At 39.5% G+C, this 24,275-nt stretch overlaps 2 protein-coding genes across 5 annotated transcripts; one reads left to right on the plus strand and one right to left on the minus strand.

Annotated features, from left to right (window-relative positions):
- Positions 1–40: 40 nt before the first annotated feature.
- On the plus strand, positions 41–19,424 carry LOC133870370 (RNA pseudouridine synthase 2, chloroplastic). 2 transcript variants are annotated; one of them, XM_062307475.1, is made up of 9 exons: positions 41–496; positions 1,333–1,476; positions 10,305–10,435; positions 10,536–10,614; positions 10,725–10,927; positions 11,623–11,701; positions 18,490–18,665; positions 18,746–18,848; positions 19,134–19,424. In XM_062307475.1, the coding sequence occupies exons 1-9, from the start codon at positions 143–145 to the stop codon at positions 19,149–19,151; spliced, it is 1,287 nt and encodes a 428-aa protein (XP_062163459.1). In that variant the 5' UTR covers positions 41–142; the 3' UTR covers positions 19,152–19,424. The 2 variants fall into 2 exon arrangements, with proteins under 2 accessions (XP_062163459.1, XP_062163458.1); XM_062307474.1 differs by lacking the exons at positions 41–496; positions 1,333–1,476 and adding exons at positions 7,630–8,235; positions 9,108–9,251.
- A 924-nt stretch (positions 19,425–20,348) lies between these two features.
- Positions 20,349–24,197, minus strand: LOC133870371 (probable prolyl 4-hydroxylase 3). 3 transcript variants are annotated; one of them, XM_062307476.1, is made up of 8 exons: positions 23,564–24,176; positions 23,371–23,455; positions 23,134–23,231; positions 22,880–22,977; positions 21,613–21,742; positions 21,302–21,489; positions 21,001–21,090; positions 20,349–20,675 (listed from the first exon to the last, which is right to left on the minus strand). In XM_062307476.1, the coding sequence occupies exons 1-7, from the start codon at positions 23,860–23,862 to the stop codon at positions 21,017–21,019; spliced, it is 972 nt and encodes a 323-aa protein (XP_062163460.1). In that variant the 5' UTR covers positions 23,863–24,176; the 3' UTR covers positions 20,349–20,675; positions 21,001–21,016. The 3 variants fall into 3 exon arrangements, 2 of the variants coding, with proteins under 2 accessions (XP_062163460.1, XP_062163461.1); XR_009900705.1 differs by lacking the exon at positions 20,349–20,675 and having other exon boundaries at positions 22,884–22,977; positions 23,564–24,190; XM_062307477.1 differs by lacking the exons at positions 20,349–20,675; positions 21,001–21,090 and having other exon boundaries at positions 21,366–21,489; positions 21,587–21,742; positions 23,564–24,197.
- Between the last annotated feature and the right edge of the window lie 78 nt (positions 24,198–24,275).

The raw sequence follows: 24,275 nt of genomic DNA on the forward strand, positions 1-24,275 counted from the left end.
TGCACAACATTGTGCACAACTGCAAGACATGGGTTCACAACTGTGCACCAATCAGTTCCCTTTCTTTCCCTCCCTTCCTTCCCTGGGACCCGGTTTACCTTCCCTCTTATTAAAGCAGCGAAGCTGTAACGGGAAGGAGACCATGCTCTCCCTCCCCCTCCACTCTTCTCTCTCGTCTTTCTCGGCAAAATCATTTGTTCTTCAAAGCTCACCTTCTTTCTTTCGGAACCCTAGAGCTCCCTCTAGGGATTTAAGAACCTTCCTCACAGCCAGTGCCAGTTCTGGTTCCACAAACTCCGATGAAAGCCACGAAGCCCTTTCTGGTCGCAGAGGCAACTACGGCGGAGTACGATTGGAAGAGACCGTGTGCATTAGCTCAGGCAAGCTGAGACTGGATTCTTGGATCTCTTCTCGCATTAGCGGCATCAGTAGGGCTCGCGTCCAGTCTAGTATTCGCTCCGGCCTCGTCGCTGTCAATGGCCGCGTTGTGGATAAGGTAATTTCAATTTCTTCTCTATATTAGGCTCATAATATTGTTGACAATATATATTCGTCGAACGGTTTGATTTCAAATTTGTCGTCTCCATAGTTAGTTTGGATTGCGTTTTCGCTTACAAGAAACCAGAGCCTTGCAGCCTTTGCTTTGTTCAACTACCGTAAGATATTTAGAAATTCGGTGTTAAATTGGTTTCGATAGGAGGTAGATATATTATGGAAGGGCCTGTTTTGAGAGATATTTTTGCTCTCCATAAAGAATTCGGTCATTGTAAAAATTCGAAATCGTGAGTTTCTGTGTACAAGGAGTTTCAAAAAAATTGATTTACATTCCATGTTTGTAGTGCAAGATCCGGGAAATAAATTAGTAAGAGAATTCAACCTTTTCATGGTTTAATTTGATTTTACTTGTTGATGTGGGTCATCGAAGGTTACATTAGTTATGTTTAGGCCATTTGTTGACGTATCGCTTCCCTAGTTAAAGATTCACTGATTTAACTGGTGGCACATTGAAGAATTTTAAATTCTCAACACAACCATCTCAAATTAAGCAGATCATAGATGGTATGGTCCCATTAATTGATTCTAGATTTCCTTGAGATAGTACCATTTTACAGATTTGTTTGTTATCGGAATGGTTTCATTTGCAATGATTGATTTGAAGTTTTCAACCAGAAATTCCATGTAGGTAATTTTTTTAGTTACAATCTAAGACTTGTGGCTAGTAAATTCTCATGAGGACATGTTTTGCAGGAGTTTGTCCTCTGTTCTCTGTATTTAAAATATTTTTACTCCCGTGTATATTGGAATTTTAAATTTCAGTTTTAATGTGAGCAGGTTTCACACAATGTTAAAGCTGGGGATAAGGTAGATTGCACCATTTCAGAGTTGCAACCCTTGAGGGCAGAGCCGGAAAACATACCTTTGAATATAGTTTATGAAGATGAGCATGTACTAGTCGTTAATAAGCCTGCACACATGGTAAACACCTCATATATGCCTGTCTTATCAAAAAAAAAAAAAAAAAAAACCTCATTCTCGGCAAACCGTACGTTGACATAAACTCCATATACGTTCTTGAAAATGAACTGGGGAGGGGTCAGTTTGGGATTACCTATCTCTGTACGGAAAAGGCCACGGGCCAGAAATACACGTGCAAGTCCATAGCCAGGAGGAAGCTCGTGAATCAGAAGGACATAGAGGACGTTAGGAGGGAGATTCTGATACTGCAGCACCTGACAGGGCAACCCAACATTGTGGAATTCATGGGCGCTTATGAGGACAAGCAAAATCTGCATTTGGTGATGGATTTGTGCTCCGGCGGCGAGCTCTTCCACCACATCATTGCCAAGGGGAGCTACTCCGAGCGCGAGGCGGCTTCGCTTGGTAGGCAGATTGTGAATGTTGTTCATGCTTGCCATTTCATGGGGGTGATGCATAGGGACTTGAGGCCTGAGAATTTCTTGATGGTGAGCAAGGACGACAAGTCTCCAATCAAAGCCACGGATTTTGGACTCTCTGTCTTCATTGAGGAAGGTTGGTTGCAATCTGGGTACCCTTCAATTGCTGCATTTTTGGGTTTAATCGTGATGTTTACCTTGTTTTTGTCATTCTCTGGGTCTAATTCTGCAATTAGAGTGTGATGATTTGCTAATAACTTCTTGTGATCTTTGCTTCCTTTATTTTTCTTCTTCTTCTTCTTCTGCTTCTTCTTCTTTTTTTTTTTCATTTTTTTTTTTTTTTCATTTCAATGTTTGGAATCCCATTAGCTTGAACAAATATACGTTTCTTTCCATGGTTTATGCATTAACTTATTCCCATATGCTTTTTGTATTTTAAGTGAGAGAATTAGATCAGAAATTGCCATAATAGAAATCTGAGAGTTTCGTGTAAACGATTCTGTGGATGCCATGATGGGTCAGGTTGACGAAGTCAAGGATGACAGCGACAGGTTAACCAAGTAAATGGTTTTCAATAATTAAAACGCAAACGAAAAAGGGTAGCAAAGAAAACAAAACGCGTCATGTGCTTCATCACATCGTGACTAGACATCATCGAAATTCCACTGGTGTAGTGTAGCCCATGGTGGGATAATATTCTAGCAGCTAAATATGAAATGTTGCTGCCTCCTATGTAATATTCTAGCAGATTTTATTTTATTTTTTTAAACTTTTCTCGTCAGACAGATAAACACAGTAATTGATCTGAGAAATTTCACAAGCCTAGCTTCCTTCTCATTAGTTGAACCATGAACATTCCTAGGTACTAGTTCACTACAAAGACTTTCTTGATATTGATATCATAGTCCATAGAAGTAATTTGTATTATGAAATAGTTTGAGCTTAATACTAGTTATGATAGCTCACTTAAACAGAACACATAATGGCCAGAAGTTAGCTACCACTAATATTTGTAATGATACAAATAGTAAAAGAAAAGAAAATTTAAAACTGACCATGGTGGTACCCAAAAAAACAAGTTTGCTTACACGGTACACACTGTGTTAAATCATGAGTTATTCTAAAAGGTTAAGCCGATAAGAAATGATGAATTTAATCATTTAATTAATATTTTACCAACACTCTCTTAGCCCAACACGTGATACCATCTTAAGTTATCCCAAGAGCTTAAGCTAATAAGATATTATGAATTTAATCATTTAAGATAAGAAAAATTGCCATAATTTTAGGTAAATGCACCTCATGAATGGGAAACTGATTTACCTTTGTTAAAGTTTCTTACAAGAAAATGAATTTATATAACATTCTCCAGGGAAAGTGTACAAGGACATTGTTGGAAGTGCATACTATGTGGCACCAGAGGTGTTGCGTCGGAGCTATGGGAAGGAGATGGATGTCTGGAGTGCTGGAGTCATTTTGTACATCCTTCTAAGTGGGGTCCCTCCTTTTTGGGCTGGTAGGTAAAGTACTTACAATTCAGTTGGCGTTGCCAGTTTGCCACCAAAGAAAACTCTACAAAGAGATGCATCTTAATGTTACTAGTCCTCATGAAACCAATTTCTTGCTGTCAGAACATATTTTGTTTGAATTTTCCTTTGATAACTGATGGTGAAATCAATAAGTTTTGTTTTTAGAGACCGAGAAAGGCATATTTGAGGCAATTTTAGCAGGCAAACTTGACTTGAAAAGCCCACCATGGCCATCGATATCTACTGGTGCAAAGTATCTCATCAGCAGAATGTTAATGATGGAACCTAAGAAACGAATTACTGCTGCTGAGGCTCTTGGTGAGTATATGACTGTAATAAGGCTTACTGATTTTGAATAAGTCCCATGTCAAATAAACTTCTTTTTTTTTTTTTTTTTTGAATGAAACAGAAAACTTCATTACTAAATATGAGCCCAACATGGGATTACACTTGACCAAAAGGCCAATAGAAATACAAGAGAAACTCATACATGCCCGAAGGCAAAATCACTACCTGTAGGCCATTTGTGACTAGAGATAAAGAAACTCCACCCACTAAGTCAGGAAAAATATACAACAACAGCAGCTACCCAAATAATAAATAAACATTACAAAGAACAGACTTTAAGCCCCTGTTAAAAAACAGATCTAGCATCCAAGCCAAGAAACAGTCCTCATAATGTCTAAAAATTACAAAGGAAACCATAACAGAAAACACAAGCAAAAATCCAACACAGTGCCGGCAGAGGAGACACAGCCGAGTTTCACCGGAGACGGCGGCGCGTGGCAACATGCGCCATCAACAGAACCGCCCAGCCAAAGAACAACCGCCGTAGACCCCTTCCCCACCATGCAAGGCCAGAAAATGGCGGAACATGGCCATCACGCTCGTCAAAGAGCAAAAGGCTCTCTGGCGCGTGCAGGCCACGCACCAAACTCCGACGACCGGTGTGACCTGTGCGACCGGCAGCAGGCGCGGACAGCGACGGAGAACTCGACTGAGCGGCGTGTGTCTAGCAGAAGTCGGCGGACGTGCGTAGATCTGGCGTTGAAAATCTGAAACAAAAAAAATGAAAAAACCGGCCAAAAAACACACCTACGACGACACCGACAAACCGACCACTCCCCCAACCTGAGCATCTAGAGTTGAACCTTCTACCTGAACGAAAGAAACAAAACCACCAGCCCAAAGGGCTAGGTGAACATCAACCCCCACCGGATCAACCGGGGGGAACAAAAAACTAACCTCCACTAGTAAAACCCGGAGGCTAGTAGACACCACCACTGGGAGAGGGAGACGTGAAGCCTCCCTCTCCCAGCAAAACCAACTTCAAAGATGGGCTAAATAAACTTCTTATAGTGATTGATCTTACAATTCCAGTACGTCCAACCCAAAAGAACAAATTTAATTAAGATTCATGCTCACTGTGCAACACTTATTTCCTTTTTTTTTTTTTTAATGGAAGTTGTGGAAAACTATTTCCATAAAGACAACTAGCTGGTAATTAATGTCACTTGCATTATGCATATAAACCAGAACATCCATGGTTGAAGGAAGATGGTGAAGCATCTGACAGACTTATTGATAGTGCCGTTCTAATTAGGATGAAGCAATTTAGAGCAATGAACAAGCTGAAAAAACTCGCTCTAAAGGTATGATTTGATGCCTCCTCTTTTTTTCTTTTCTTCTTTTTTTCTTTTTTATTTTTTATTTTTTATTTTTTTTAAGTTATGCAGAACTTTAGAGATGTCCTGAATGATCACAAGAATCTAGTCTTTATGCATTTAGATGCCCCTAGGAAACAAACTAATTCCATTTCATTAACATAGCATTAGGAGATAACATGGGATGTTTTCATTCTTGTGACTTTCACCTGCTTCCTTATAACAGGTTTATTTACTTGATTAGAGTTGGTTTTAAATATTTATTAGAATTTATAACCTGGAAGCACAATTAAAATTCATTGTTTATGCAGACACATAGATACAGAATAGACAACAAAATTGTCAAGTCCAGTTTCCCTTAAACAAATTATTTGGGTTAAGCCATGGTGATTGTATAATGTGCTTTCCTTATGGGTTCTAGTTGTACTTCAGAAGAACATCTGTTTAGATTGAGGAACACAGTGATTGGTTGTCCTTACTTTTCTTTTGGCTTTTTTCTTACACGCTGTTTTCCTAGTAACTGAAATTTGGATATTTGGAAGGTTATCGCAGAGAACCTTTCAGAGGAAGAAATCAAGGGCTTGAAACAGATGTTCAACAACATGGACACCGATAAAAGCGGTACGATCACATTGGACGAACTCAGAACTGGATTGTCCAGGCTAGGATCTAAGCTTACTGAAATAGAAATTAAGCAGCTAATGGATGCTGTAAGTACTATAAACCTATCCCATCATCCTGTGTGATCTGTTTACTTACTGAAACAAATAAACCATTCATTGTGATATATATATATATATTTAGCTCATTGATTCTTCAAGAAACAAAACCATGTTAGTAGTTACATAATTTCCCTTTGGCTCATGTATTTTTTTTTTGTTTCTTTCTGTAAGGCTGATGTTGACAGGAGCGGGACTATTGATTACTATGAATTTATTACTGCTACTATGCATCGGCACGGACTTGATAAGGAAGAAAATTTGTATAAGGCGTTTCAGTACTTTGACAAGGATAAAAGCGGGTTAGTATGCTGGTTTTTTGAATTATGCATTTGAAGTGCTATAATACCTTATAAACAATGCTCAAATCTGTTTTATTTAAATAAAGTTTTTGAACCTTTTTAATTTGTTTATTAATGCAAGAAGTTTTAGGACATTCACTGTTGACATTTTTTTTTTCAATGTACTTGTTTTATTTTCACCAGATTTATTACTAGAGATGAACTAAGACTAGCTATGGCTCAATATGGAATGGGGGATGAAGCTACTATAGACGAAGTGATTGAAGATGTCGATACCGATAAAGTAATTATCTTCTCTTGAACCCTAATCATCTTTAGTTTTTCCTTTTATTTTCATAATTTTTTTATATATTTTTTTTAAAAAAAAATTGGGTCGGAGAAAATTCCTCTAATCAGTTTAGAGGAAAACTATGTCCTCTATATGGGTCATTCTAATTATTACGGTGTTCAATATGTAGGACGGAAAAATCAATTATCAGGAATTTGTAGCCATGATGATGAGAGAGGGAACAACATCATTATCAACATAAATGAGCTAATTGGGGCTTGCCTTCTGCAAGAGGATCAATCTCCAATCTCTCCAATGCTATACCAATACCTGTTCCTCTCCCAATGTCAATAAACTCTTTACAATACTGTTGTTATTATGTGTACTTGTTTTTTGTCTTTGCTCTTTTTAATATACTTGTGATTACTTGTTAAAAAAACAGTAATAATGATCGCTTCAAAATGAAATGCATCTATAAGAGAAATGCTAGACATTATAATTTTAATTTTATCTAACATTTATCGAACAATGATGACATGGTGGTACTTTCAACTAACTATTGGATGAATACTTGTTAAATAAAGAAAAATCGATTGTTGATTTAGAGTGTCATGTCAACATTATTGGACAATTGTATAATAAAAATATAGTATGTGCGTTAATGTGGCATGGGTTAGTAGTTCTTGATGAGCCTTGTTAAAAAAGAAAAGAGAAAGTAATTGTATTTTTCATTCTCATTTTACATAATTGATGTGACATATTTTAAGTTTTTTTTGTTTTTTTAGGTGAAAAAGCTATTTAAAATAGTCGTGAAATGAACTCAAAGAGTAGCAATATAGCATTACTAAACGAGGTGTTAACATGTCAACTCTTGAAAGATGTTGACATGGACTTTCGTTAATTTTTTGACGAAAGTACTATTTTCGTCTTTAACCATAAATGACGTACCATCTACGATATAAAATGAAGCACAAAGAGCAAAGAATAAAGGTGCTAAACTACGATAGGTCAAACGTATTTAATCCTAAAATTGTAAATAAATAATTAAATCATTCATGCCAAGTCAGCATAGCGATTGTGGCGTGATTTGATTGGACACCCATTTATGCTTTATTGAAAGCCAAGTCGTCGTGGTTCTAGTTTTCTTTCTGGAAAAGCTATTTCACAACAGTTATGCACAATTTATGTACAATTGCAGACACATCACACTGGGGTGAGATTCACATATGTCTGGAAGTTGTGCACCAGTAGTATTTTTTTCATTTCCCGCACAACTGTGCACCAATCAATTCCCTTTCTTCCTTGGGACTTGAATCCTCTCTAGTTGAGAGGAACCAGATAGGAGAGTAAAATTATTAAAATATAAAATACCCCCAATATAAACGACCGGCTCCTCTCCTGTTGGCTGTTGATATACAACTGGAGAGGATCCTAATTCCCTTCCCTGGGACCCGGTTTACCTTCCCTCTTATCAAAGCAGCGAAGCTGTAACGGGAAGGAGACCATGCTCTCCCTCTCCATCCACTCTTCTCTCTCCTCTTTCTCGGCAAAATCATTTGTTCTTCAAAGCTCACCTTCTTTCTTTCGGAACCCTAGAGCTCCCTCTAGGGATTTAAGAACCTTCCTCACAGCCAGTGCCAGTTCTGGTTCCACAAACTCCGATGAAAGTCACGAAGCCCTTGCCGGCCGCAGAGGCAACTACGGCGGAGTACGATTGGAAGAGACCGTGTGCATTAGCTCAGGCAAGCTGAGACTCGATTCTTGGATCTCTTCTCGCATTAGCGGCATCAGTAGGGCTCGCGTCCAGTCTAGTATTCGCTCCGGCCTCGTCGCTGTCAATGGCCGCGTTGTGGATAAGGTAATTTCAATTTCTTCTCTATATTAGGCTCATAATATTGTTGACAATATATATTCGTCGAACGGTTTGATTTCAAATTCGTCGTCTCCATGGTTAGTTTGGATTGCGTTTTCGTTTACAAGAAACCAGATGTTTGCAGCCTTTGCTTTGTTCGACTATCGGAAGATATTTAGAAATTCGGTGTTAAATTGGTTTAGATAGGAGGTAGAGATGTTCTGGAAGTGCCTATTTTGAGAGATATTTTTGCTCTACATGAAGAATTCGGCCATTGTAAAAATTCGAAATTGTGAGTCTCTGTGTACGGGAGTTTCAAAAAAAATTATTTACAAAAGAACAAAAGCTGTCTCTAGTGGAATTGATGCTACTTTCCATGTTTGTATTGCAAGATCCGGGAAATAAATTAGTAAGAGAATTTAACCTTTTCATGGTTTAATTTGATTTTACTTGTTGAATTGGGTCATCGAAGGTTACATTAGATATGTTTAGGCCATTTGTTGATGCATTGCTTCCCTAGTTAAAGCTTCGCTGATTTAACTGGTGGTACATTGAAGTAATTTAAATTTTCAACACAACCATCTCAAATTAAGCAGATCATTGATGGTATGGTCCCATTAATTGATTCTAGATTTCCTGAGATGGTTCCATTTTGCAGATTTGTTTGTTATCGGAATGGTTTCATTTGCAATGATTGATTTGAAGTTTTCAACCTGAAATTCCATGTAGGTAGTTTTTTTAGTTACAATCTAAGACTTGTGGCTAGTAAATTCTTGTGAGGACATATTTTGCGGGAGTTTGTCCTCTGTTCTCTGTATTTAAAATATTTTTACTCCCGTGTATATTGGAATTCTAAATTTCAGTTTTAATGCGAGCAGGTTTCGCACAATGTTAAAGCTGGGGATAAGGTAGATTGCACAATTTCAGAGTTGCAACCCTTGAGGGCAGAGCCAGAAAACATACCTTTGAATATAGTTTATGAAGATGAGCATGTACTAGTAGTTAATAAGCCTGCACACATGGTAAACACCTCATATATGCCTATTTAAGTCTGTGTCAAACTTATTTTAATATTGATTGTCCATTGACAATCATGCACCTGTAGTATTGAGTTATTGTGCATCTGTGGTGTAAATAGCAAAATTAAGGATTTATTGCAGACCAATGCAGATAACAATTCTACAATATGTAATAAGTTTGACTGATATCTTATCCATCATGTTTAGTGTTTAGTAAAACTTTCCCATAACACAGAAATAATTATGGAATCGCATATTTTTGACAATTAAGGAAACAATTGACTTTAAACCTTGCAGTTGAAAACACATTTACTAACTGACCAACTGATGGCTGATTTAAATATACTTGAAATTCAGTTTGTGGCTGTTCACATTTATTATTGGGAAGATGAATAATTCGTGTAGAATGAGTAAATTATAAAGGTACTAAGTCTTACATTGGTTCCTTATTAGGTGAGATTGAACTTTATAAGTGAAGGAAGTTCCAAATTGACTAGTCCTTTTGAAGTGATAGCGCAAATGTGGCTAGCGATTCTCATGAGTCATTACAACAACCTAATAACATCTTGTGGTACTGGAACACGCTGCGTGATGTGACGCTGATGAGGACATCTAAGATTTAAAAGGGGGAAATTGTAACACCGCAGTCTCACATTGAGAATATGAATAACCTACATATAGTGAGTGGATTAAACTCATGGGTGTTAGCTACTGTTAAGTCTCATATTAGTTCCTTACTAGATAAAACTGTGTTTTATAAGTGATTATAGGGAGCTCCAAATTGACTAGTCATTTTAGAGTGATAATGCAGATGTGGCTAGTGTTTTTCCTGGGTCATTACAACTGAACCCTTAGAATGAATCGTGTTAGCCGCAAATGTCTGGGCGTATACTCAAACACTTGTGAAGTTTTAATAGTTTAGTTTTCTTTTCCTTAATCATATGCAATCAAATGGAGGATATATATATATATGGAACATTCAGGAATTGGGCTTCAAAAGTTTATCATTGTCAATTTCATCTTGACACTGGAAATGACATTCTGGTTCTGATTTAGGTTGTTCATCCAGCACCTGGGAATGCTACTGGCACACTTGTAAATGGCATTCTTCATCATTGCAGTCTTCCACTTGTTGCATTTTCAAATGAGGAAGTTCTTTCAGATGCTGAGGATATTTCTGATGACGAGTTCAGTAGCTTTTTTACTTGCTAAAAGAAAAAGAAAAAAAAAAGATGACTTCAGTAGCTTTTTTACAGACCAAAGTCCTAATGAGTGGTTATATTCCAGCCAAAGTGGGGCAGCTATTCGCCCAGGGATTGTGCACAGATTGGACAAAGGCACTAGTGGATTACTTGTTGTGGCAAAGGTAACCCCTGGGTCCCTTGATAACTTCTTCTATGCACCAGAAACTAGAAAACTACCATTCTGTTTGTAACAGTCAGATTTGTCCTGTGGACGATTACACTATGATGGCAGGATGAACACTCTCATGCCCATTTATCTGAACAATTCAAGCTACACACCATTCAAAGAGTATACATTAGTGTTACTTCTGGAGTGCCATCTCCAACTGCTGGACGTGTTGAGGTCCCAATTGGTCGTGATTTCAACAATCGGATTCGCATGGCTGCTGTATCAGGATCAAATAACTGTAGACAGGCCCGCCATGCTGCTAGTAGGTGATTGATGGTCCTCCATCACTTCCATTATCATGTTACTTGTCTGTTACTTAAGTTATGCTTTACAGTGTTGTTAAATACAACAATTAAGGAGAGAGAGAAAATGATATGGTAGTAGGGATTTAATTCCTGAGGATTTAGACTACCTTGCTATCAGAAATGAACCTCTAACGCCTAAAGTTGTGAAATATAGGAATTGGACACTTAAAAAGTACTCACCAAATTAACATGAGGCTTGGTCGTCGGATCAGTGGATTTGGTTTTCACTATGCTGAAAACGCTGATTTATTTGGCATATATTTGATGTGAAGAAAGCTCTTTCAATCAAAGTAAATTTTCTTTTATCCCAACATGTGCAGTTTACATGTTGCTTACATTTCACATCTACAGTGATTGGAATAGAAGAATCGAAAGGAACCCTAGACCTTGAAAAGTAATTGTGATTTATTCGTATATGGAGAATTCAAAAGGTCATTGAACAACGAATAAAAGAAACACTAATTAAGATTTTAAATACAAGCATGCTGTAAAAGTAAACATGAGTTGTAAGTTTGATGCAACAATACATGTCAGTGTGATAGGAATGAAGCAATGTCTTTCATTCTGTTGGTTTTGCTTGTTTTCAAATTATACGCTGTTCAAATCTTTATAAGGTTATGCTGCATGTGTACTAAAGTTGGTTGAAACTATATCAGATACAAAGTAATTGAAATACTTGCTGGTGGTGGTTCTGCATTGGTTGAGTGGAGATTAGAAACTGGACGTACTCATCAGGTACTGCATAGTGTATAATTTGAAAAAAAAAATATCATGGAGATGTTAAACTTTAAACAACATTTTAAATTTATATTCCAATGCTGATGAACAAATGCATCCATGGAATGTTGGTGCCTGTGTTTACAAAGCCTTCATATTGAATGTATGCTTGTCAAATGCCCACCAGAATCTGTGGTAAAAATAAGGGAGAGTTTTTTGCAATCATGATGTTTTTCCTTGCACTGCCAAGGAGCTTAAAACATCTCAAATCATGGGATCTAATTTTCAGCTAGAAAATATATGCTTTTGCCTAAAAAAAAAAAAAAAAGCAGAAAGAAAAAAAAAAAAAGAAAAAGAAATTTGATAGTGAAATGGTAAAGATGGTATGTTGTGTTTGGTTGTGTTGAATTGACGTGAAGCAGAATAGTAGCACCGATTTCTCTGCAATGCAGGCTTATCATTTCAGATTATACTTATAACTTCTCTAAATCTCATGAGTCTTATCAAACTGTTACGGACCTATGTTAGGAGGCACAAATGCATGGCAGCCGACATAGCTGGAGAACAACATGATGAAACCCTAGCGACAACAAATCCTAACCCTAGTGGCGGCTGATTATGTTATGGAAAGAGGCAAGTCAGTGCTTGTAGAGCACAACTGTGTAGGGGGGAAATTCCTAAGAATAAGGGATTTATATCCCATTTCAGTAGCTCCTAAGAATAAGGGATTGATATCCCCTTTTTGTTAGATGGAAAAAATCCCTAAGAATAAGGCGTTAGCTATTATTAGCATCTTGTAATCGTAAACCTATTTATACGGGTTTTATGAAATAAACAAGCATGTTGAAAATTAGCAAAACACAACACTAGTAGTTGAATTGGGAAGCAAAGGTACCTCGAATACCTCATTATCCATTCACCATAGGGAAGCACATGAAGTTCGTTCTTGCGGCTTTGCCTATCATCAAACCAGTTACCCGTTCACAAACACGAGCCTATAACAACTTGGTATCAGAGCCAAGTCTCGACGAGATGGAACAACGAATAGAGCGCATGGAGAAGGAGTTAGGAGCCATAGACTAGCGGATACAAAAGGATATGGAGAAGATGTTCGGTGCCTAGAAGCATATGGAGGAGATGTTGGGTGCCCTACTCACCAAAAGGCAGGGCAATCGAGAGGAAGACCAAAGCAATTCAGCAAGTTCCTCTGGCCCCGAATCGGCAGTGATTCCAACCGGACTGAATTTGGCAGCTCTTTCCCAAAGGTTGCCAAATTGAAGTTTCCCAATTACGACGGTACTGAAGACCCAACCAGTTGGTTCTGTCATGCAGAGCAATTTTTCAACTTTCAAAACACAGTGGAAGAGGGCAAGGTGGATTTGGCAGCATACCATTTGGAAGGCGAAGCACAGTTTTGGTATCTGTTATACAAAGAAACTGAGGAAGGAGTAATGTGGGAGAATTTGAAGGAAGGTTTGCATGTGAGATATGGCCCTACACAATTCGATGATTTCTTTGGAAATCCCACAAAACTACGTCTACCGGGACTGTACGAGAGTATCAATGGCAGTATGAGCGGTTGTTGAGCAGGGTCGGTAGACTCTTGGCAGCACAACAGATTGGAGGGTTCATTAGCGGCCTTAAGGAGATCATCAGGTCGGAAGTCCAGGCCTCCCGTCCCCCCACTCTCGCTGCAGCAATAGGCCTCGCACGGTTGTATGAGGCGAGATTGCAATCCCAACGAAGAGCCCATAATTTTTTTGAGCCAAGGAGAGCCACGGGTCCAGCAAACCCACCTCCACTGCCATCCGCCAATTTGGTGCGGAACTGGGCTTCGGTGATTCGGAAGTTGAGCCCAGCCGAGTTGAAATACCGAAGAGATAGGGGCCTTTGTTTCAACTGTGACGACAAATTTTCACCCGGCCATAGGTGCAGGAAAATCTTTCTAATCAAGGAGATTTTATGAGGATGAGGCTGACGATCCAGGCGATGAGTGGGCAATGACGACGAGATTGAGATCCCAGAAATCTCTCTTCATGCAATCTCCGGAATACCGACCCCCCAGAAGATGCGAATCCCCTGCGTCATTAAGGAGACTCGGGTGGTCTTGTTAGCCGACACAGGAAGTACCCACAACTTCCTCAGCACAAAACTAGCGGCGCAGTTGGGCTTAAAACCAAACAAACACACGGCCGTTGAAGTTATGGTGGCAAATGGGGAGAGATTGTCCAGCAAAGGGAAGTGCTCGGCCGTGCCGGTCTGGCTTGAAGGAACCTTGTTCACCCTAGAATTTTTCCTCATCGACCTCCGAGGATACTACTCGATCCTTGGGTTACAGTGGCTAAAAACACTCGGCCTTATCCTTTGGGATTTCACAGTCCTATCTATGAGCTTTATGCGGGAAGGTCTGAAGGTGACTTTAATAGGGATGAATGCACCTAGTAACCGGTTGTTGGAAGGATCAAAAATGCAGAGGGAGTTGCGGCGCTGCCCCTTGCTCCAGCTCTTTGCAGTCCAATTGAGAGTAGAGCAGCAATGCCCAAGTGTCAACGACCCTGATTTGCAGCAGCTCTTGGAGATTTTCCAGGACTTATTTGAGGAGCCCGTTGGCCTGCCATCGGTGTGCCGCCATGACCATAAGATTCCCCTAATTGAAGGCTCTTCACTAGTAAACGTGCAGCCATACAAGTACCCTCATTACCAGAAAATGAGATTGAGAAGATCATTGTAGATTTGCTTAATGCTGGTGTCATTAGGGCTAGCACTAGCCCTTGTTCATCCCCAGTTTTGTTGGTGAAAAAAAAGACACCTCATGGAGATTGTGCGTGGATTATCGAGCTCTCAACCGGCTTACCATCAAGGATAGGTTCCCCATTTCGGTTATCGACGAGTTACTAGATGAATTGCATGGTGCCCAATATTTCTCAAAGCTGGATCTTCGCTCTGGATACCATCAAATTCGGATGCAAGAGCAAGACGTGGAGAAAACTGCATTCTGGACACACCACGGGCATTTTGAATTCTTGGTCATGCCTTTCGGCCTATCGAATGCCCCATCAACATTTCAATCCTTGATGAATGATATCTTCGATAATTTTTTGCGTAAATTTGTTCTTTTTTTTTTCTTTTTTTAATGATATATTGATCTATAGTCGGTCTTGGGAGAATCATCTACAACATTTAACCTGTGTTTTTGAAGTTCTGAGAGCTAACCGTTTATATGTTAGAAGAGATAAATGTAGCTTTGGGTAGCAAAGGGTCCATTATTTGGGCCACATCATTGACAGGGAGGGTGTTGCGGTGGATCCCGATAAAGTCCAAGCAATGCTGGCATGGCCGAAGCTCCACTCTCTTAAAGGACTTCGGGGTTTCCTCGACCTCACTGGATATTATCGCAAATTCATTCAACACTACAGAGCCATTGCTCGGCCCCTAATGCAACTCTTGAAGAAAGATGCCTTTGTGTGGAATGCGAAGGCCGAAGGTTCTTTCTCTCAACTCAAGACAGCCATGACGCAAGCACCAGTGCTGGCCCTGCCAGATTTCACCAAACAGTTTGTCATTGAATGCGATGCATCCGGTCTTGGCATAGGGGCATTTTTAATGCAAGGTCGCCAACCTATTGCCTACTTTAACCAAATTCTACAGGGCCACAATCTCAACCTCTCCACCTATGACAAAGAGATGCTTGCCCTTATCACCTCTATCCAAAAGTGGCGCCCCTACCTCTTAGGTCATCGGTTTGTGGTAAGAACCGACCATCACAGCCTCAAGTATCTGTGGGATTAGACTATAGCTACCGAGGCATAGCAAAAATGGCTCATCAAGCTCATGGGGTATGATTTCACCATTGAGTACAAAAGGGGACATGACAACCGAGCAGCCGTTGCTCTCTCAAGACAAACGGAAGGGGATCTTCTTGCAATATCCGAGTCGGTTCCTCGTTGGATTGAGCCAATTCAGCGTGAAGTCCAGCATGATCCTGGCCTTGTTGCCTTGACTGAGAAGATAAAACAGAATGCAGTTCAAGGGCTGTGGCATAGACATGCCGGGCTTATCTATTTCAAAGACTGGATATACCTCAAGGCCGGCTCCCCAATAACAGAAGCCATAATTACCAAGTTCCACAACAGCACCCATGAAGGATATCAGAAGGGCCTTCAGCACATCCGGGCAGTTTTTTTTTTGGCCCTGTATGAAACAGCAACTTCATAGTTTTATCCGGAACTGTGATACCTGCCAACGCCATAAAGCCGACAACACCTGACTTGCCGGGTTGCTGCAGCCCTTGCCCATTCCCGAACGTGTTTGGTCGGACATCTCCATGGAATTAATTGATGGGCTCCCTACCTCCTATGGCCGAACCACCATCTTTGTGGTTGTTGACCGTCTTTCCAAGTATGGACACTTCACTCCCCTCAAGCATTCTTTATACAGCCCCGCAAGTGGCTCAAACTTTCTTTGAGGTGATCTTCCGGCTGCATGGCATTCCTTCTTCAATTGTTTGTGACAGGGACCCGGTATTCATGGGAATATTTTGGCGGGAGCTCTTTCGCGTCCAAGGAACTAAGTTTAACTTTAGTTCCGTGTATCACCCTCAAACGGATGGCCAAACCGAAGTTGTGAACCGCACCATTAAAATGTGCTTGCGGTGTTTTACTAGCTCTAAGCCAAAGTAATGGGCCAAATGGTTCCCGTGGGTGGAGTATTGCTACAACACCGGGTTCCATTCGGCAACTAAGCGCACCCCCTTTGAGATTGTTTATGGGCGTCCCCCACCACCCTTGTTACCGTACACTCCAGGTACCATCCAATTTGCTGCTGTGGCCGAGGCTTTGGGGACTAGGGATGAGCTGCTTAGGGAGGTAAGACTATTGGCAGCCCAGAACAGGATGAAACAGGTGTATGATCAGCATCATTCGGAACGAGTCTTCTCGGAGGGTGAATGGGTCTATTTGCGGCTCGAAGGGTACCGACAGCATTCGGTTCAGAAACACCATCATCCTAAACTTGCCCCTAAATTCTATGGCCCCTACAGGATTGTCAAGAAAATCGGTCTAGTGGCATACTGGCTGGCCCTTCCCCCAAAAGCGAAAATTAATGATGTCTTCCATGTCAGTTCTCAAGAAGTGGGTCAGCAATGGGGTTCCAATTCAAGATCATCTTCCTCTCATTCCAGAAGACAGCAGGTTGACTCCCCAAGCCATCCTTGAACACCGTATCCATCAAGGAAATGCTGAGGTGCTTGTACATTGGAAGGACCTCTCCCCTGCGGATGCCACGTGGGAGTCTCTCTCGGACCTCCAGCTTTGTTTTTCCAATTTTGCCCTTATGGATAAGGGCCATTTTAAGGGCTGAGGAGTGTTACAGACCTATGTTAGGAGGCACAAACGCATGTCAGCCGACACAGCTGGAGAACAACATGATGAAACCCTAGTGGCAGCAAACCCTAACCCTAGTGGTGGCTGATTCTGTTATGGAAAGTGGCAAGTCAGTGCTTGTAGAGCATGACTGGGTGGGGGGGAAATTCCTAAGAATAAGGGATTTATATCCCATTTCAGTAGCTCCTAAGAATAAGGGATTGATATCCCCTTTTTGTTAGATGGAAAGAATCCCTAAGAATAAGGCATTAGCTATTATTAGCATCTTGTAATCGTAACCCAATTTATAGGGGTTTTATGAAATAAACAAGCACGCTGAAAATTATCAAAACACAACTCTAGTAGTTGAATTGAGAGGTAAAGGTACCTCAAATACCTCATTATCCATTCACCACCGTTCACCATAGGGAAGCACAGGAAGTTTGTTCCTACGGCTTTGCCTATCATCAAACCAGTTACCCGTTCACAAACACAGGCCTATAACACAAACTATCTAAAAGCTTAGACATGAAGCTTATTGGGACACTAGTATTATTTGAACTAAAACTTGCCCTTGTTGAGGGTAATAGCCACTTACCAACTTTGTATGTCTGAACCCAAGTCAACAACTCCAAAGATTTATTTCCTGCCATTAGGGCAGCTGATATCTTTTTCTTCAAGATAAAATTTTCTAAAATAACAATTTTATCATGCACCTTTTTTTCCCAAGTTGGTTGAAGGTTCACTTCAACATTGCATGAAGTTCCTTGTTACTTTGTTAGTATTCATGCTTTTGTATACAAAATAGAAGCTATTGCCTAACGTCTTTTGTGATCAAGTGTCTTTAGCTATCCCTACTGTGTAGATTTGTAAATCTTTCAAGTAGTTTCCTTTATTAGTGGCTGTATTTTTTTTTTTTTTTTTTTTAATTTATACTTTCCTCGTCCCATTGACATTTACCTTGCATGTTTGATTTGAGGAAGATAAGTTATTTGTGTCTCATGCCGTAAGATATAGTTTCCAGCTCTCCCTCCTTTGGTCTCTGGTTCCAAATTAAAGCACATTACTTTAATCATTATTATAAGGCCATTCATACTTTTGGAAGCATGTCACAGTGTAATGACACATTTTTTATATACCATGTTAGTGTCTGATCGAGTCTGGTTGATTGCTTATTTATTTATTTTTTGAAAATAGATGCGCTTGGCCCCTGCTGGACCATCAGAATGATGGATCCTTTTAGTATAATCTACACAAAATGATTGACAGGTTCCACGTATTTATGCAATCATTTGCATCATACCTCTTTCTTTTAATTTCTTAAATGACTAACTTGAGACATGTAATCCCATTACATAAAACACCAATTGGTGATCAAAATATCTTTGATCTTCTATAATCTATACTCACAAGTCACAACCCCTCTTATTGCTTTATTTGATGTAGATCCGTGCGCATGCAAAGTACTTGGGGATTCCCCTTTTAGGTGATGAGGTTTATGGAGGGACCAAGAGCATGGCCTTGTCGCTGCTTCGGCCTAGAACCCCACCTGGCCATCATGGACAACTTTTGCAACTGGTTTCTGGATTGGACAGGCCTTGCCTCCATGCTTTGGCTCTTGGGTTAGAGGAGAAAAAATAGTTTGCAATATTTGCTCTACAAATGGAGTTACAGAATATTTACTTTTGCCATTCTTTTGTAGGTTTAAGCATCCTCATACAACAGAAAACATGTATTTTGCATGCCCTCCACCTGCTGATTTTGCTGAGATCCTGAGCCAGCTTCGTGAAATTGGCACAGTGAAGGTACTTACCCAGTAATATGCACGATCAGGCCTCACCTGTAGTATTTCCAAAAGAAAAATGTTAGACCTACAAGTTTTTTACATGCTGACCCGTGTTAGCATGTAATTAGAATGTGTTAATTTTTTTTTTTAGTGGTTGATGTGACTTCAATCACATGCTGACACATGTCATCGAGTTGTAAAACAGTTGTAGGTGTAGTATTATTCTTTCCAAAATGACATTTCATGATGTTTCTCCTTAAAAAATGAAACCAGCCTTTCTAACTATCAAGTATTTGTTCTGCAGCCTTCATTGAAGGTATGATTATAGCATGCTGGTAAAGGTAGTGAGGACCTGCTGCCTTCCGCTGAAGACATGGCTCGATAATTAATAATGAGGATCTGTAGTTATAGAGGTCAACCACCCCTTCCCAAACACACACACAAGAAGGCCTTCTTGAATGCATGATTATTTTTGGAATCTTGCTTGAAGAATGCTTCGTACATTATGTTAGACTATTTAATTAACTAAGAATTATGTAACAAATATCATCCAGAGCCTGTAATTGTAATTTAATATTGTTAGATGATTGTTGTATGCTAGTTCATCTTAACAAATATCATCCACACCCAACAACTATAAGAAGAATGCTCCGTTGTGAATTGAACCTTTCGGTCAAATGTTGTATAAAGATTTCTCTCCTTTAGGTGGCGGGCATGATCGTAATCCGGCCCGACGCTGGGCCAAATATTAATTTTTTCAACATGGCCAGCCCCATAGAGTTTTATTTTTTCAATGATTTTTTGTTTTTTGTTTTTTTGTTTTTGAGAGTCGACTGTGGAGCCTTTGTTTAAAACTTTAAATCTCAGACTCTAAACAATCCTACGTGGAATTAGGGGAAATTTCTTTAGCCCCCATTCTACACGATTTGCAATATCTGCTCTCAACTTTTCAATTAGGTTTAATGTTCTCCAATTGGGGTTGCGGTGTCCTCCTTTTCTCTTCAAAAAGACTATAATGCCCATAAAAATAAAAATGAAAAAAATTAAAGAATTTTGATTATGACAAAAAAAAAAAAAAAAAAAAACACTGACCCATGGCAGTGATGGAACAACCGTTGCCATGGGTAACCAAAGTACTAAAATACTTGGTCTTTTCGGAGTGAAAAAGAAATATTGCAACCCATCTAGTAGATTGGTAAGGTCCATTAATCTAATTAAAATATGGGAGAGACTATAAATTATAAACCAGGAGATAGATTAAAGGACATGCAAGTTAAAACACTAATAAATTTAAAGCCTGGGTTTGGTTCGTTCACGGACTCTCAGTAAAATGCACTGGGCCTAGGACCGGCACAAATCTTGATCGGGCCTGATTTTAATATCTGATCGAGTTCAACCTACGGGGCCCTATTTTGTTTGCCCACATCCGTATATCGAGGCTGGAGAGAGCACAGTCGGAACTGGCCCAAAGGCAAAAAAGGACAGCACGTGCTCATTACCGGCTCCTAAGAGATAAGGAGAGAGCAACTTTATTTTTTTTATAAAAATAAATAAATAAATAAAAGATGTATAAGCACTTTTAATTTAGTGATTATTTTGTTAGTTTACAGTTGGCTATCAACACATCATCTTCCTATCCCTGAAGATCTGCAACTAAACTCGTATACTCTCTGCATCAGAGGAAGCCTACTTTATTCTTCAAAATGAGGGGCGAGCAAACAAGTGTGCTGGTTAGAAAGAATGGAAGTGCATCGAATGAAGGCTTGATCAAGGCAGCTGAGTTGTAAAGGGTTGCATTATTACATAGTAGCTTTGAGGACACACCACAATGTCTTAGGACCTGTCTCTGGAAGACAAAAAGAAGCAGGTAATATTATTTGAGATGAGAAAAATTTAACAACTTCCATCGAGAGACAATCACCAATGCTACAACAAATAACACAGCACATAACCACTTCAGTTCAGTTAGCATATTTTCCATTTTAATTCCCTTTTGCATCAGCAATGGCTTAAAATATCCATTACTTAAAATAGGAACTTAACTAGTGAAAAGAAAACACCATGTAGATGCAAATTTCTCAAAAACAAAGATGTCAAAAAATCGAAAGGTGAAAGGACTTCACTGAAGAAACACAGAAGCGATAGCAGCTAGTATGGGAATAAAGAAGTACCTTTACAACCAATGCCTTAAACCTTGTACTCCTCAACATGCATCCACTTTGTAGCTGACCATTTGTTCCCTCTAATCACAGGGCAACTACCTAGTACAAACCATAACATGAATAACGAATTCATGTCATTGATTATTAGATGTCAAATAACTAATCCTGACAGTAATAAACACGAGAAGTAAGATAACTACGGCAAAGAGAATCAAGCCTCCCATTCTTCTTAAATGTAGAACAAACTGCAGAATCATTGTTGAAGCGCGGCTTAAGTTATCAACAATAAATGAATTGAAGAATTGCTAACCGTGCAAACTTGAAGGATCTAGTGAAGCATCAGGCCTCATGCTCCAAAATAGCAATGCATCGCCCCTTTTTGGTTTCACCGAGAAACCTTCTTTACCACATTCAGATAACTCATCCCACCATGGCACGGAGCTAAAGTTTTTGTTTGCCACAGGAAACACAGTCTCACCTCCTTCTTCAACATCTGACCTGCACCCAAAGCAGAAATGACAAGAAGGATAAGGGGGACATTGAAGCAGATAAGACACATCAGGCACAAATTTTTGAGAGACAAGTGCATCAAAACCTGGGAAGAGGGAGGTATAGTCTTACAGATACATGAGAACAGTAGCAATCCGCTGCCCTCCATTCTTGGTGTTGAACTCATCAAGGAAGTAATCAAAGTGTGGTTCGTATTTCTGCCCCACTTCATAGTGGAGAATTTGAATTCCCTCTCCATGCTCTGTACATTGTATAGTTACCATGAGAAATGTTCTAGACTCTTCTCAAACATATTCCGTCTTAACTACAGCTTCCCCTCATATTTTAATTTACAAGCCGTGATTCACACAATCAGAATTCACGACTCTCAGAACTTCCACCAACCCACTTGCAGTACCCCCAAAACAAACAATAAGAGAGAGCAAAAGTTTCTATGAAAAAGAAAAGAGAACATGAGGCCAACAGTCTTCCAAAACTTAATCAGTTACAGAACATGTGATAGAGAAACACTAAAGAAACTGAAAATGTTTGATTTTCATACGTGCCCCATCTGCTATTAAATTATCTGCACCAGTGCACCTATCTATGCCTCTATGGTATCCTTCCTATACTGCCACTGGTAAGTGATGCGATGATACCTCTCCAACAATCACTTTAGTCGCAAAAAAATTTACCCACAATATATTTGACTCATAAGGTAGCACCAAAACTTAAATCAACCTGGAACTCTAGATTTTAGAAATCCCATTGAAAACATAAATATAGTCATATAACGAGCATAAGTATTCATGCATAAGCCCACTCTTCCAAATGTCACCAAACAAACTTCGTGATAATGTTGCACTCTGTTTGATCTTGGGTTTGCAAAAGATTGGAAATAGCACTTTGGGAGTCTTGTTGTAAAGGTTAGATACAACATGTTCTCGCATTGACTTAACCTTAAAGCTTAAGCCAATGGATTTGGGTACACCAATGTTATTTAAGCAACGACTCTACTACCCTATGTGGGAATCTACCGCTTAACCAACCGCATCACTTTCATTTGGATATTCCAGCACACTCACTGCTTACACCAATAGCATGATAACAATTTTAGAAATCGTTGATGAAAACTCGTAGATAACAGTAGGTCAAAACAGTCATCATAGAGACATGTAAAAGTGTTACAAGATAGAAGAATGCCCAGTGTGGCTAAGCACTTCAAATCAATGTAACGCCTGATTAGCACATAAATGCCTCTAATTTGATCATTGGAGAAATATTAACAGATCAAACAAAAAATGAATGAATAAATAAGTTATCCTTTCTGAGTAAAAATAAATTAGTTAACAGAAAAAAAATCTAAATGTTTACATAGGTATGATTTTAAACCTCATACCTACAGGTATGAAAGTGAAGTCTGCTATCCTTTTCTCTACATCCCTGACGATTTTATCTCGTCCTCTCCTCAGAAACATTCCAGAACTGGTACGAACCCTGAAAAAAGGATGTCTACTGTCTTATATACTATATCTAGAATATAGCTAATATTTGAAAAAGATTATTACCGATAACATCAACAACATCATATAATGCAGATTAACCTTTCCTTGGAAAAGTGGAGATAGATGGGGTTTAAAAGAACATACAAACCTGCTATCTTTGCTCTGACCTGTTATGCTATCAACAACAGTTGACTTTTTCATATGAGGTTTGGCAAGACTTATCAAGTACTCACATTCTTCCTTGGACTGTTCAAAATGATAACCAAAACATTTAATTATATGTATCAAATCTTTCTACGTTCAATTACATCAAATAAGTAATTCTTAAGACATGCCAGCACTCTCTATATTATTTGGGTCTCCAATTCCCATATATAAGACTAACCAAAAAATTGCGGTAAATAAATGCCCGGGGCTCCCAAGCAAGAATTTCGGTCCACTGCTCCCTTCTCTCCCCAAGCCCTTCACGTCTGCGGAAAAAAGAAAAAAAAGAAAAAAGACACACAAGACAGTCGATCACCGTTGATTCCAAACATACCAAACTCTTCGCGACCGTAGATTACGAGCAAAACTCATACCTCTCAAAGCTCCTGCGCCTAAAGGAACTGAGATCGTTCGGCGAAGAATCGTCGGTGCTGATGGGAAGCGAGAAGATTCCGAGAGCCAGTAACATTAGAAGAAATATAGAGATCACGAAAAGCATGGACAGCACGAGCGTCAATGTCGACAATTTCCTGCCCTGCAAGCGAGCGTACCTTCCCTTCGCCATTGTTGAACCCCAAACCCTAATTCTCGAGCAGTGAACGAGGCCTCTAACTATAAATTTCCCCAATTTTGGATCCCTCTGTGATTGTCCGAGATGCGGAGATATGAGCATCGAACTGACCTGGATTGCCCATTTAAGAGCGACGGTTTATACATACATACAGGTTTTTCAAAAATGTACAGGTTAGTTATTGGAATAAGCTAATGACTCAATTAACCCTGGAATTCTTCTAAATGGCGATGTAATTCCGGCTTGGCGGTGAGTCAATTGATGGGTGATCTGGACATTGTAGCGCTCATGGTTTGTTGCTGTTGGCTGCCCATGGTTTGCTGAAACGGATGACTCCGAACCGGAGTCAATGTAACAAGTTGGAAGGAAAGAAAAGAAGATAAAAAAAAAATGGTGGGAAAGAAAAAGGAAGCCTCATCCCACGTTCTCCTTTTCAAAACAATTACAGTGGGCCGTGGATTGAAGGAAAAGCTTGACAATTTCAATTTGGAAGTCCATCCCCAAATTTCGAGTAA

Source organism: Alnus glutinosa, chromosome 6 (assembly GCF_958979055.1).
Source record: "Alnus glutinosa chromosome 6, dhAlnGlut1.1, whole genome shotgun sequence".
Taxonomy (NCBI): domain Eukaryota; kingdom Viridiplantae; phylum Streptophyta; class Magnoliopsida; order Fagales; family Betulaceae; genus Alnus; species Alnus glutinosa.